Here is a 15,902-nt window from a genome sequence, read left to right on the forward strand (position 1 = left end):
CTGTAGCCACATACACCAGAGCTGGTGGTTCGAATCCAGCCTGGACCTGCCAAACAACAATGACAACTACAACCAAAAAAAAGCCAGGCATTGTGGCAGGTGCTTGTAGTCCCATCTACTTGGGAGGCTGAGGCAAGAGAATCGCTTAAACCCAAGAATTGGAGGTTGCTGTGAGCTATGATACCACAGCACTCTACCCAGGGCGAAGGCTTGAGGCTCTGTCTCAAAAAAAAAAGAAGTATATGAAAATGTGAGATTCTAAGTCGAAATCCAACATGTCCATGAGCAAAGTTTCTTAATTTCTCTGAAGTACTTAATAAGTTTACTGTGTGAATAAAATTTAAAAACAAATTTAAAGTACTTTGTACCAAGTGACAGGTGATTGAAAGCTCAACTAGAAAAAAGGCTATTTAATAAAGAGAACAAAATATTTTAAAAAATAACATCTAGTACGTATGTCCATTATAATGAAGTAAATGTTAAGTGTTTCTTTTTCTATTCCTCTTTTCAAACCTTGAATAAAATGTCTAATAATCAGATTGTCTACCAGGCACAATGCAGATTAATATCTGCATAAAAGGAATGGCAATTAGTACAATCACTAATTAGGTACAAAAAAATCAGGAGAAAGGCATTAATTAGGACTATAAAGATTAGCAATAGCATGAAAGAAAGAGAGGGAGGGAGGGAAAAAAGGAAGGGAAGGAAGGAAATACTCCAGTGGAATACATAAAGACAACAAGTAAGAAAATATTCAGCTTATAACCAAGATATGGAGAACCCTGAACATAAATCACCTTAACTTTATAAACAATGAGAAAAATCAATAAATGTTTTAGGGTGAAAAAAGGAAATGTTTAGACTACACTTCAGAAAGACGATTCTGCAAATATAGAATGAACTATAAAAACATGTAAGAATAGAGGGAGGACCAAGATGGCAGCCGAGTAACAGCTTCCTTGCAACTGGGCACGGTGAGTCTGGGGAGAGAAGACTCCAGGCATCTCTGGCTGGTGGGATCTGCCCAAAAACATCCCTTTGGGGACACAGAGAGTCAGTGTGAGACTTCTGGACCCCATGAGGAGGACAAAAGCAGTGGAGAACTGGCAAGTGTTTGTGTGAGTTCATTTGTTCTAATCCCGCCAGCAGCTGTCAGTACAGCAGCAGTGAGAATGCAAACTGGAAAGGCCTTACCTGCGAGCTGTTTTGGATTTTTTTGGACTTGCCACTCCGTTGAACTACCTTGGGAGAACTTGGGGAAGAGAGCAGAGGACTTGAAGCATTGTCTAGGGCCCAAGACTGAGCCGTTGAGCTACATGGAGTGAATAGTGTTGGCTGTGGGCCACGTCAAGCCATTGTGGGAGACATGCCCCGGCAAGCTCCACCCTCAGGATCACAGAGCAAGAATCAGGCGGGAGCGAGTAATCTAGTGACTGAGCAGCCTAAAGGTGGGGACTGAGACGCCTTATAGGCCTGGCCCTCACGGGCATAGAATGAGACCCATTTTGGCACACTAGGTAAGTAGACAGCTACTTCAGAAGTGATCCCAGCGACAAGTGCTTTCCTGGGAAAGCTTCTGCTTAGCCAAGGTTAGCAGTTTAAAGTGCCTTATAAGTGGGCTGAGGAGAGATCAAGGATCTCCATCCTGCAGAAGTTGAGAAATCAGCAAAGGCCTCCAGTCTCCATCTCATACAGGCCTATCAGCATTGTGATTAACATCTCATACCCCAGAAGATCACCTGTTGGCCAGACAATATCCAGCAAGATACATATACTGCTTTGTTTTTGGTTTTGTTTTGTTTTTAATTTCAACATTTTCCCTATAGATTTTTTCTTTTTTTTCTTTCTTTTTTTTTTTCATTTTTCTAGTTGAAATGAAATTTTCCATTGTTACCTTTTTCAACAATTAGAACTTCATTTTTGCTAGTGTTTCTACCCCTATTATTTGGTTTTGCTCTGAATTTTATCCCATAAAGTTTTCTGTTTGCTTGTTTTGATTTGATTTATAGCATTTTTGCCTTTCCTCTCTACTTGGTGGAGGTGGGGTACTGTGTCCGAACAGGCTAGCAAAGAGCTGCTGACCTGAAGGGAACCACCTAACCTGGCACCCCCAGGTTGAGAGGTTATTAAGGTTGGGTCAAAGTACCCTACTGTACACCTATATTACTCCTGTCTCCCTCTTTCTGTGCCTCTCTTCTTTTTCTCAATATTCCCTTTTACCTATCCCCTCTCCTTTCTCTTTTTTTCCTTTTTTCCCCCCTTCTTGCTCCTCAATCTTTCCATCCTTCTAGTCCTGTACCAAAAGGACTCATCAAAACCCTAGTTCAGAGGAAAAGCAACTTAAAGAGCAAGAGGAAGTGAAAGGAAAATTACAGCAAGGAAACAGATAAAAGAAATCAATCATGAGGAAGAATCAGCAGAAAACTCCTGGCAACATGAAAAACCAGTTCAGAGCAACCCCTCCAAGGGACCGTGAGGTAGCTACTGCAGACGATTCCACCTATAAAGAAATGTTAGAAATGACAGAAAGGGAATTTAGAATACACATGATGAAAACAATCAAGGAAATGATGGAAACAATGAAGGAAACTGATGATAAAGTGGAAAATAACCAAAAGGAAATCCAAAAACAGAATCAAATAAGAGATAAAGGATATGAAGAACATAAAAAGGATATAGCAGAGCTGAAGGAACTGAAGCAGTCAATTAGGGAACTTAAAGATGCAATAGAAAGTATCGACAACAGATTAGAACATGCAGAAGAAAGAATCTCGGAGGTAGAGGACAAAGCTCTTGAGATAACTCAGATAGTTAAAGAGGCAGAAAAGAAGAGAGAGAAGGCAGAATGTTCACTGACATAATTATGGGACTTTATGAAGCGTTCCAACATACGAGTTATAGGAATCCCAGAAGGGGAAGAAGAATGCCCAGGGGAATGGAAGCCATGCTAGAGAATATTATAAATGAAAATTTCCCAAATATCACCAAAGATTCTGACACACTCCTTTCAGAGGGATATCGGACTCCAGGTCACCTCAACTCTAACCGAGCTTCTCCAAGACACATTGTGATGAACCTGTCCAAAGTCAAGACAAAAGAAAAGATTCTGCAAGCTGCCAGGAGTAAAGCGCCAGTTGACCTACAGAGGCAAATCCATCAGGGTGACTGCAGACTTCTCTAATGAAACTTTCCAAGCAAGAAGACAATGGTCATCTATCTTTAATCTACTTAAACAGAATAATTACCAGCCCAGAATTCTATATCCTGCTAAGCAAAGCTTTAAAATTCACGGAGAAATCAAATCATTTACAGATATACAAACATTGAGGAAATTTGCCACAAGACCAGCTCTACAGGAAATACAAAAGATAAAACTAATCAATGGAATCTCACGAAATAAGATGACTAGAACACTACCAACTTATCAATTATCTCAATAAATGTTAATGGCTTGAATTCCCCCACTGAACAGGCATAGATTGGCTGACTGGATTAAAAAACACAAGTCATCCATTTGCTGTCTGCAGGAAACACACCTGGCTTCAAAAGACAAATTAAAACTCCGAGTTAAGGGTTGGAAGACAATTTTTCAGGCAAACTGACTTCAGAAGAAAAGAGGAGTTACAAACTTATTTTCAGATGCATGTGGATTTAAAGCAACTAAAGTCAAAAAAGACAAAGATGGTCACTTTACATTGGTCAAGGGAAAAATACAACAAGAAGACATTTCAATTCTAAATATTTTTTATGCATCCAATTTAAATGCTCCCAGATTCTTGAAACAGACCTTACTCAATCTCAGCAATATGATATCCTATAATACCACGATAACCGGGGGACTTTAACACCCCTCTTAAAGAGCAGGACAGATCCTCTAAACAGAAATTAAACAAAGATATAAGAGATTTAAATAAGACCCGAGAACAACTGTGCTTGATAGATGCATATAGAACACTCCATCCCAAAGATAAAGAATATACATTCTTCTCATCACCGCATGGAACATTCTCCAAAATTGATCATATCCTAGGACACAAAACAAATCTCAACAGAATACAAAGAATTGAAATTTTACCTTGTTATCTTCTCAGACCACAAGGCACTAAAGGTGGAACTTAACTCCAACAAAAAACTTCAACCCCACACAAAGGCATGGAAATTAAACAACCTTCTGTTGAATGACACTTGGGTGCAGGAAGAAATAAAACAGGAAATCATTACCTTCCTTGAGTATAACAACAATGAAAACACAAGCTACCAAAACCTGTGGGATACTGCAAAAGCAGTTTTGAGAGGAAAATTTATCGTTTTAGATGCCTACATTTGAAAAACAGAAAGAGAGCGCATCAACAAACTCATAAGCCATCTTACAGAATTTGAAAAAGAACAATCTAAGCCTAAACCCAGTAAAAGCAAAGAAATACCCAAAATCAAATCAGAGATCAATGAAATGGAAAACAAAAGAATCATTCAGAAAATTAATGAAACAAGGAGTTGGTTTTTTGAAAAAATAAATAAAATAGATAAACCTTTTGGCCAGAATAACCAGAAATAGAAAAGTAAAATCTCTAGTAACTGCAATCAGAAATGATAAAGGGGAAATAACACAGATGATCCCACAGAGGTACAAGAGATCATCTCTGAATACTACCAGAAACTCTATGCCCAGAAATTTGACAATGTGAAGGAAATTGATTAATATTTGGAATCACGCCCTCTCCCTAGACTTAGCCAGGAAGAAATAGACCTCCTGAACAGACCAATTTCAAGCACTGAGATTAAAGAAACAATTTAATTTTGCTTCCAGCAAAAAAATGCCCTGGTCCAGATGGCTTCACACCAGAATACTATCAAACCTTCAAGGAAGAGCTTATTCCTGTACTGCAGAAATTATTCCAAAAAATTGAGGAGGAAGGAATCGTCCCCCAACACGTTCTACAAAGCAAACATCACCCTAATACCAAAACCAGGAAAAGACCCAACTAAAAAGGAGAATTTCAGACCAATTTCACTCATGAATATAGATGCAATTCTCAACAAAATCCTAGCCAATAGATTACAACTTATCATTAAAAAAGTCATATATAATGATCAAGTACGTTTCCCAGGGATGCAAGGCTGGTTTAACATACACAAGTCCATAAACATTATCCACCATATTAACAGAGACAAAAATAAAGACCATATGATCCTCTCAATAGATGCAGGAAAAGCATTCGATAAAATCCAGCATCCTTTTCTAATTCTCACACTGAAGACAATAGGCATAGGTGGCACATTTCTAAAACTGATTGAAGCTATCTATGACAAACCCACAGCCAATATTTTACTGAATGGAGTAAAACTGAAAGCTTTTCCTCTCAGAACTGGAACCAGACAAGGTTGTCTTCTGTCACCTTTACTATTCAACATAGTGCTGAAAGTTCTAGCCAATACAATTAGGCAAGACAAGGAAATAAAGGGCATCCAAATGGGAGCAGAGGAGGTCAAACTCTCCCTCTTTGCTTATGATATGATCTTATACATAGAGAACCCAAAAGTCTCAACCACAAGACTCTTGGAAGTCATCAAAAAATACAGTAATGTCTCAGGATGTAAAATCAATGTCCACAAGATAATACCTTTGTATACGCCAATAACAGTCAAGATGAGAGGCTAATTAAAAACACAACTCCCTTCACCATAGCTTCAAAGAAAATGAAATACCTAGGAATACACCTAACAATGGAGGTGAAGGACCTCTATAAAGAAAATTATGAAATCCTAAGAAAGGAAATAGCGGAGGATATTAACAAATGGAAGAACATACCATGCTCATGGCTGGGAAGAATCAACATTGTTAAAATGTCTATACTTCCCAAAGCAATCTACCTATTCAATGCCATCCCTATTAAGATACCAACATCGGTTTTTTTTGTTTGTTTATTTGTTTGTTTTTGTAGAGACAGAGTCTCACTGTACTGCCCTCGGGTAGAGTACCATGACGTCACATGGCTCAAAGCAACCTCTAACTCTTAACTCTTGGGCTTATGCGATTCTCTTGCCACAGCCTTCCACAAGCAGCTGGGACTACAGGCACCCCGCCACAACGCCCGGCTATTTTTTTTGTTGCAGTTTGGCGGGGGCTGGGTTTGAACCCGCCACCCTCGGCATATGGGGCCGGCACCCTACTCACTGAGCCACAGGCGCTGCCCCCATCGTACTTTCAAGATTTGGAAAAATCTGCATTTTGTATGGAACCAGAAAAAAACCCGTATAGCAAAGGCAGTTCTTAGCAACGAAACCAAAGCCGGGGCTAAAGCATACCAGATTTTAGGCTGCACTACAAAGCCATAGTGGTCAAGATAGCGTGGTACTGGCATAAAAATAGAGACACAGACATTTGGAATTGAATAGAAAACCAGAAAATAAAACTAACATCTTACAAACACCTCTTCTTCAATAAACCAAACAAGAATATACCTTGGGGGAAAGACTCCCTATTCAATAAATGGTGCTGGGAGAACTGGATAACTACATGTAAAAGACTGAAACTGAACCCACACCTTTCTCCACTCACAAAAATTGATTCAAGATGGATAAAGGACTTAAATTTAACGCATGAAATGATAAAAATCCTCAAAGAAAGTATAGGAAAAACACTGGAAGATAATGGCATGGGGAAAGACTTCATGAAGAAGACTGCCGTGACAATTACAACAACAACAAAAATAAACAAATGGGACTTAATGAAACTGAAAAGCTTCTGTACAGCTAAGGAGACAACAACCAAAGCAAATAGACAACCTACACAATGGGAAAGGACATTTGCATATTTTGAATCAGACAAGAGCTTGATAACTAGGATCTATAGAGAACTCAAATTAATCCACATGAAAAAAGCCAACAATCCCATATATCAATGGGCAAGAGACATGAATAGAACCTTCTCTAAAGAAGACAGACACATGCCTAACAAACATGAAAAAATGCTCATCATCCCTAATTATTAGAGAAATGCAAATCAAAACCACCTTTTGGGCGCAAGACGATTGTATGAGGGTCTTTACCTAACAAATGCAATTAGTGTAACCTGATTTCTTGTACCCTCAATGAATCCCCAACAAAAAAATATATATATATATGTGTAAGAATGGAGGTGTGGCAACCAGTTAATAAGCATGAGCATAAAATCATATCATGACAATTTACCCTCAATTTTTTTTTTTTTTTGAGACAGAGCCTCAAGCTGTCAGCCTGGGTAGAGTGCCATGGCATCACAGCTCAAAGCAACCTCCAAGTCCTGGGCTTAAGCGATTCTCCTGCCTCCGCATCCCAAGTATCTGGGATTACAGGCACCTGCCACAACACCTGGCTATTTTTTTGTTGTAGTTGTCATTGTTGTTTTGCGGGCTGGGCTGGATTCAAACCCACCAGCTCAGGTGTATATGGCTGGCGCCTTAGCCACTTGAGCCACAGGCGCAGAGCCTACCCTCAATTTTTAATCATTGGGAGAAAAACCAAGATTCAAAAGTCCTAAACTTTTCAGACATCAAATGAGTCTGCACCTTCCTTTTATAGAATTATATTTAAAAACCAATTTAACTCCAAACACAATGTGACCCTGGGTTAAAACCTGGAACAGGAAGGACATTAGTGAAAACAATTAGTGAAATCCAGTAAGTTTTGTGCTTTCTAGTGTCATACCAACACTAATTTCCATGCTTTGATAAATGTTTTATGGGCATGTAAGATGTAACATAAGATATATGGAAATTCTTTCCATAAGTATATGGAAACTCTGAATTATTTTAAGACTTACAGAAGAATGACAATTTTGTCAAAATAAGATTTAAAAAAAAAACTTCAAATCATCTTCCTACAAAAGATTATAAAAGAGGAAAAAAAGGAAAGCCTGTACGTAAGGATCATGCCATCCTGAATAGGGTCCCATAGTGGTTATGAATTAAAAGAAAGAAGGGGAGAGGTAGAAGATATATATATAGCACACATCACGAATTAAGCTTAATAACCCCTTATAAATGTCTGAACTATCTGGAATTATCTACAGTCAGAGATTCATAAACTCCCTAAGATTATATACAGTTTAGAAAATCCCATAATCTGGGATTTTAGAAAACACTTAAGAAGCACTAATTAGATATCAAAACTAACAAAATGACAGTCTTCATAGTCGTCTCATGGTATGCATAAAGGAATGGTTCCAGGACCCCCCCCACCCAAGGATATAAACATGCATGGATTCTCAGGACTCTCAGAATTTGCATACAACCTATACACATTCAACCAGTATTTGCATACAACCTATACACATTCTCTTGTATACTTTAAATCACCATTAGACTGTTTATAATACCTTATGCAATATAAATGCTATCTAAATAGTTGTGATACTGTGTTCTTTACAGAATCCCCAGATATGGAGAGCCAACTGTACTTTTCCTAAAGTTGATATGACAAATGTCGAGTTAAAAAAAAAAAAAAAGATAGCTGGACGGCGCCTGTGGCTCAAAGAAGTAGGGCACCAGGCCCCATATGCTGGAGATGGTGGATTCAAACCCAGTCCCGGCCAAAAACTGCAAAAAAAAAAAAAAAAAAATAGGTTCAGTGGACAAAAAATGCAAACAAAACTATGATCAAAATGAAAAGGAAAAATACTGAAACCACAGCTTAAACAAAAATGACATAGAATGTCTATGTCTACAAAAAAGAATCTTATACAATATTTTTAAGAAACCTATAAAAACAACAACAGAGGGGGCAGCACCTGTGGCTCACTGTTATATGGCTCACCATATAACAAGGGTTGCAGTTTCAAACCTGGCCCCAGCCAAATTGCAACAAAAAATAGCTGGGCATTGTGGCAGGCACCTGTAGTCCCAGCTACTCAGGAGGCTGAGGGAAGAGAATAGCCTAAGCCCAAGAGCTGGAGGTTGCTGTGAACTGTGAGGCCACGGCACTCTACCAAAGGCAACAAAGTGAGACTCTGTCTAAAAAAAAAAAAGAAAAAAACCAACAGAGTAAAAGAGTAAGAATAGAGAATTCACAGGAAACAAAACACACAGGTTCTGCAGAACAGCATCACCTAACAAGTGAAAAAGCAGCTCACATACAATCATGAACTTTCTTGAGCCCATCAGAGCTGAGGTTCTAAAGCAGTGAGGTGAACTGCTTCCAAAGACTGACAAGTCCCACCAAGAAAAGATAGAACAAAGAACTATTTCCCTTTAGTAGAACATGGGGGGCAGAGGTGGCCAGAATAAAAGCAGTAAAAAGAAAACAGCTTTAAAAAAAAAATCATTTAAAGGCTGAGTGAGGGTGGACTAGCATGACAGCCTAGTATAACAGGGAGCCTAAGACACAAGGTGTCCTGCACTCACTCACAAGCAGGCTTACAACAGGTGCTCAGAAGAAAGAGCAACTAAAAAGAGGGTCTTTCTTAATGGTGCACAGATACAAAACTGCCCACTCCCCAGGCCCTTCTTTCAAATCCACAAAAGCCTTAAGCTAATGGACAGGGCAGGAAACCCTCCCAGGATCCACTGTTTCTGGGAGAGATGTAGAAGCAAATATGGTCTGCCCAAAGCAAGGAAGTAAGGGAAATACTCTTGGGCCCAGCATCCTGCACGCTCACAAATCAAGTACAAAAACAGATACAAAACATACTAATGGGAGTGAGGAACAGGAGACCCACGCTCCAAACCTCAGGGTCACAGCAGAAGTTAGGTACCATGCAGGGAACAGAAGATACATTGGGAAAAACCCACCTCAAGACTCAGGAGCATGAGTCCTGCCTAAGACTGAAGCTATGCCAGAAAACCAAGAACCACGATACTACCACCCTGGGGTGAGCCCAGAGCTCCTAAGTGAAAGCATGCAGTGTGCTGCTAAAAGGAGCAGTGTGGACAGACATCCATGGTCCAGCACGTGGGGAGGCCAGGCCCACAACAGGCACGGGGCAGACAGCTGTCACTACAGAAATCTGAAACCTGTGGTGCACGGGGACAAGAAAACCTACCGAGCACTAACTACATTAATTCAACCTACTACACTAACAGGATGACAGAAAAGAGACATGCCCATGGCATTAAACACTATGTGCTTTAATCTCTACTGTATATCTAAACACAATGTCCAACTTTCAATAATAATAAAAGACACACCCAAAAAGCCAGAAAAACCAGCCATTGGCAGGAGACAACACAGCCAACAAAACCAGATCTAGAAATAACAAAGATGTCCAAACCATCGAGCAGGATTTTAAAATAACTATGATTAATATGTTAAAGGATCCAGTGGACACTTGGGCACCATGCATGAATAGACAGAGAATTTCAACAGAGATACGTGTACTACAAAAAAGAGAGCCAAATAATGACAGATTTTTAAATAATTATCAAAATTTTAAAATTCCAGCTTGGTACCCATAGCACAGTGGTTATGGCGCCAGCCACATACATCGAAGCTGGTGGGTTCAAATCCAGCCCAGGCCAGCTAAAATAACAATGACCACTGCAACAACAACAGAAAAAAAAAAATAGCTGGGCATTGTGGCAGGTGCCTGTAGTCCCAGCCACTTGGCTGAGGCAAGAGAAACTTAAGCCCAAAGTTTGAGGTTGCTGTGAGCTGTGACACCACAACACTCTACCAACACTCTATGGAGGGCAAAATAGTAACAGTCTCAAAAAAAAATAATAACTAAATTTAAAAAAATTCCTTCTATGAACATATGAATGTATTAAATACAGCTGAGGAATCACCAAACTTAAAAATAAGTAATAACTAGAAATTATCAAAGCCAAAACATTAACAATGAAAAATAATGGAAAAACTATGGGACAATATTTATTGTTTAACATGTATAACTTGAGTCCCATTAGCAGAAAGAAGAGGCAAAAGAATGATTTGAAGAGGTAATGGTCATGAGTTTTCAAAAACTAATGGAAAAACAAACTATCAACCCTCTAAAAGTAGAAGAAAAAAGACACAACATACTAAAAGACCTAGACGCATCATACTAAAACCAAGGAGTAACAGAAAATCCTAAATTCAATTCAGATAGGGAAAAAAATAAAGAAACAGAGAGAGGAAAGAATTACACCAGACCTCTCATCAGAAATGGTATGAATGAAAAGACCATTGAGCAACATCTTTAAAGTAGTGAAAGCAAAAAAATCCTGTTAGCCCAGAATTCTATGTCCAGAAAAAAGTATCTTTTGAAAATGAACAAATAGATGAGAAAGATTTGATATAAATAAAGGTTTCTCTAAACTACTCCCTCTGTGCCTCTCAGTATGCAATGGACAAGCTGAAATCATGGTTTCTAACACTCTTCATAGGAGTTCAACACTCTTATTTTTATCACCCTCAAGGATGGAAACACACCTGAGAAATCTTTGCACTGCTAGTGCCCAGGACCGTGACTGACTACAGCATGTGGGTGATGATGGGTAATGAGAGAACAAATGTCAGGGCCACTCTGGAGAGATGAGAAGGAAGCCAGAAGCCGAACAACAGGACGAGGGCAAGAGCACAGAAGTCAGTTAGGAAGAAACCTAGAAAGCAGAAAGACAAAGCACAAAACCTCCCGGGATGATGTCTCACTGACCTGCAGACATACATCAGTACATTCAAAGAAAAGCATTGTGGCAGTGTAATTCACATTATTTCTACTTGTTTAGCTATAGTGATAAGAAAGGATAAGAAAAATAGGAGGGAAAGCCTCAGGGTAACTACCTGGTAGGTAGAAAAATTCAAAAGCTAAACATTTATAATATATTCAGGCATAGAAATAAATTTAAGAGACACTAGATGAAAGAGGTTTATAATAGTATTTTGCAGCCCAAGAGGGGGCTCAAACTCCAAAACCCACAGTGAGGACAGAATAAGGAATGATGATGTATCACTGTGTACCCCCAGGTCAGGACTGAACAGCAAAAGGTAGGGGCAAGTGACAAGGGGACAGGGTAACTCCCACCACAGCAAACTATGTGATCCTAAGGGAAGAGTGGAAAAATAACTTCGAGAAACTCAGATTGAAGTCTGAAGGAACCATGTACCTGTTTTTGAGCCTAAGTACCTGGGAGAACACCAAGCCTCTTTGGCTTTCTTATGTCCAAGAACCAGAGAGGTCTTTATGTCCTAGAATCATTCCCTCCACAGGATCCCTCTGGAGTCCAACTGTAAGGATATTCCGTGTTGTCACATCGAAAATGTGGGCAATCGCTAAACATCCAGGAAAAGTTAACTACCTTAGAAACCTCAACTTGCTAAAGGTAATACCAAGTAATAGACTGAATAATCATGGCTGGATTTCTCTCTACCGGGTAGCTCTGTGGTAAAATAACTGATAAAGTAAAAGGTTGACTCCTAAGCCTCCTGAGGTTTATGTTGATTGAGATATTTCACGTACTAGGAGGCACTCCTCACGACACCCACGGCAACCATATACATACAAAGAAAACTGCTGGCACTGTAAAGAATTTAAAATACCAATGTTACTCAATATTAACACCACCATTTTTTTAATAGGAGAAAGGTTATGAGAGGGACATAATTCTTCTTTTGACCCTTTCACCTGCTCTTACCCGTTCCTGTAGAAGTTCCACAACCTGCTGGACACAGTCGTTTACATCACAGGAGTCTGTTTTCAGCACCAATTCAGGGGCCTCTGGTTTTTCATATTCAGAATCAATCCCAGTGAAACCTGTAAAAGGGACCAGGTAATTGAGGGGGTGGAAATTAAAAGAGGTTTACTTCTTCGGTGCAAATCTCTGCTGTGTATTACAAAGGTAATATCTGCACTGTCGCCTCTAAGCTTGCTGAAACTTCTTTCTTGGGAGAGGATTTCTAAATTAAATTTGTGTTTCTTCCTTAAACGCATATAGTTCATTCTCATTACTCACAGTAGTCATGTTCAATAAATTTGCCACCAACACTAAATTAGCAAATACTGAACAACTGCTCCTAGCTGAAATATGAGGTTAGGTTTCTGCAAACCTCTGGTCATAACATTTGTGTCAACCGATCCACTCTTTCACTTTGTTCTATGTGTGTCTCCATTTAAAGACACCCTTATTTAACAAATATTGTCAACCCACTAACACTGAACTCATTAGCACTCTAACTCATGCCTGAGTGAAGCTTACCTAACACACGTCGTTCCTCATAAGGCACATCTTAGCCTTCTTGTGCTTGGAAATATGAAGGAACCATATGAAACAGCAATATCACCCCCAAAATCACAAATATGCAAAAAAAAAAAAATGGCACTAAATAGGCTGCAAAAGGACGCCTGTTTACAGTATGAGCACGGAGCAAGTCACTGGGTTGACGTCAGCCGGGAGCGGTCAGGTATGCAGGTGATTCTCATTTTCACCGCCCTGCTCGTATCCACAAAAGTGACAGGAGTGTTGATTTGGCAGTAACAAATAAATGTTAGCAAGGATCCACAAATCATGAGAATCAACTCCACCACTTCTGTCGCCATTTTTCTCTTAAGTAAATGCCTAAACTGCCTGGGAAGAAACAATTGAAACGAGGTAATCCAGAGCATCTCCATTACTCCATAGGAGCAAAGGCCACAGTACCTGCGTCCTGGGCATGAACTTGGCAAACCTTTTTTTAACCATCAGTCCACACTGAGTCAATCTGGGGAAAGATGTGTGTTAGGATTATCCGAAGCCAGATCTGCAGTTGCCTTCTGCCACAGAAAGCAAGTTTGGACAGACAAGATGACTAGTGTTTGCTTAAGCAAAACATAAACAAGGATGGTGAGCCTGTTAAGTGACCAAGTAAAACACACAATCAAATACAATCAATTTAGATAGTAACCACTATTTAGAGTTTCCCTATTGTATACATGTTACCACGTAACTGTCAAGAAAAGAACAAATACACAACAACATTTGCCCAAAATGGGCTAGCTGAGCCAAAGATACACTATTCCCATTTTATACTCCTGACATTACCCTACACATAAGTAGTTCAAGGCCTGTATGCCTAGGAGAGCTTAAGTCATTCCTGGGTTAGAATAGTAAACATGAATTTAAAATTATTTTTACTGGGAGGGGGGAGGAGGGAGGAGGTAAAGGGATTGGTGTGCTCCCACCTACTGGGCACAATGTTAAGCTATATGAGCGGGGGACACAATTACCTCTTGGACACTATCTAGTGCAAACAATGTAACCTAATCATCTATACCCTCATATTACTCTAAAATTTAAAAAAAAAAAAATCAATTTTATTAAGAACTACAGTTAACCAAAGAGTTCTAAAATATGCACCATAAGTTTACAGCCTGCTTATTTCATTTCTTTGTATTTCATATTTCTAAGCATCACCTTGCAGTCCTGAACTCAAGAAGCAATTTCTGCATGACCAATATCCTCAACAGTATTTAGCAGTAGGTCACAATAAAATACCACCAGGGAAAAAAATAATTCTGATTAGAACACTAGTTGTAAGCTCTGATCCTCAAATGCGGCAGCACCCTAGAATCGCTGGGTCCCATCCCATGAGATTCTGATTACACGGGCATGGGGTACAGCTGCGGTGCGGGATTTTTTAAAGTTCCAAGGAAACAATAATGTGCAGCAACTTGACAACCACTGGCTTAGATGAGTTGGTTGAACCACCATTCTCCCCACTAGCTAATAAATGATTATAATAAATTTACACCATAAAAAATTAATTCTTAAGATGATAATAAATAACTTCTTGAGTAGAAATCATGAAAATAATCTTGACTTGGTGCTTGTAGCTTAGCAGCTAAGGCGCCAGTTACATACGCCAGAGCTGGTAGGTTCGAATCCAGCCCGGACCTGCCGAACAACAATGACAACTACAACCAAAAATAGCCGGGCGTTGTGGCGGGCACCTGTAGTCCCAGCTACTTGGGAGGCTGAGGCAAGAGAATCGTTTAAGTCCAGGAGCTAGATGTTGCTGTGAGCTGTGATGCCACAGCATCTACCCAGGGTGACAGCTTGAGGCTCTTTCTCAAAAAAAAAAAAAAAAAAAAAGAAAGAAAGAAAAGAATCACGATATCAGAATGGCTGACACAGGGATAAATCTTCTGCCTAGTAGATGTCATATAAAGGTCTAAATAAAGTGTGAGAACCTGGGATGTTTGCAATCTTGTCTACCTCAAATGATCACCAGGCTTTGAAATAACACTGATAGGGAACTTGTTAAGCACCATTTTGACAATAAGTAAAAGATTCTTTTAAAAAATAAACAACTCTATCAGGGAACTCCAGCCCCATGACAAACTTAAAATATATCTACATGTACAGACACACACACACATTAACCTAAGGAACATTTTATCAACATCCACTTGAGGGAATGTAGCCAACACCTATGGAAGTAAACAAGAATCTAGACTGATACACTCTCCCACTTACAAACTGAAAGTGATTCAAGGGCATTCTGGATGTGGCCTCATTCATCTTTGTATTTTTAACACCAAACATACACCTTGCTGACAGAAAGCATTGCTAAATGTCTACCGAACACCCCATTCCCACTCCACCTTCTCATCCATCCAACAGGCATTTACTATACGTGTGGTGGGCATATGGTTTGGGCCATGCACTGTGCTAAATTCTTTTTTTTTTTTTTTTATAGAGACAGAGTTGCACTTTGTTGCCCTCCGTAGAGTGCAATGGCATCACAGCTCATAGCAACCTCCGGCTCTTGGGCTTTGGTGATTCTCTTGCCTCAGCCTCTCAAGTAGCTGGGACTACAGGTGCCTGCCACAACAACTGGCTATTTTTTTGTTGCAGTTTAGCCGGGGTCAGGTTCAAACCCACCACCCTTTGGTATATGGGGCCAGTGCCGTACTCACTGAGCGCACCGCCCAACTGTGCAAATTCTAAAGATAAAAAAATGTCCAAAACATT

At 39.6% G+C, this 15,902-nt stretch overlaps 1 protein-coding gene across 4 annotated transcripts in view; it reads right to left on the reverse strand.

Moving 5' to 3' along the window:
- The window catches only part of PAPSS1 (3'-phosphoadenosine 5'-phosphosulfate synthase 1), a 358,089-nt gene that overhangs the window by 74,428 nt on the left and 267,759 nt on the right, over positions 1 to 15,902 (reverse strand). For all 4 annotated transcript variants that reach the window (XM_053562526.1, XM_053562455.1, XM_053562292.1 and 1 more), the window contains one exon: positions 12,588 to 12,706. In XM_053562526.1, coding sequence (XP_053418501.1) covers positions 12,588 to 12,706 — 119 coding nt within the window. The remainder of the gene's footprint in view (positions 1 to 12,587; positions 12,707 to 15,902) is intronic.

This window comes from Nycticebus coucang, chromosome 1 (genome assembly GCF_027406575.1).
Source record: "Nycticebus coucang isolate mNycCou1 chromosome 1, mNycCou1.pri, whole genome shotgun sequence".
Taxonomy (NCBI): domain Eukaryota; kingdom Metazoa; phylum Chordata; class Mammalia; order Primates; family Lorisidae; genus Nycticebus; species Nycticebus coucang.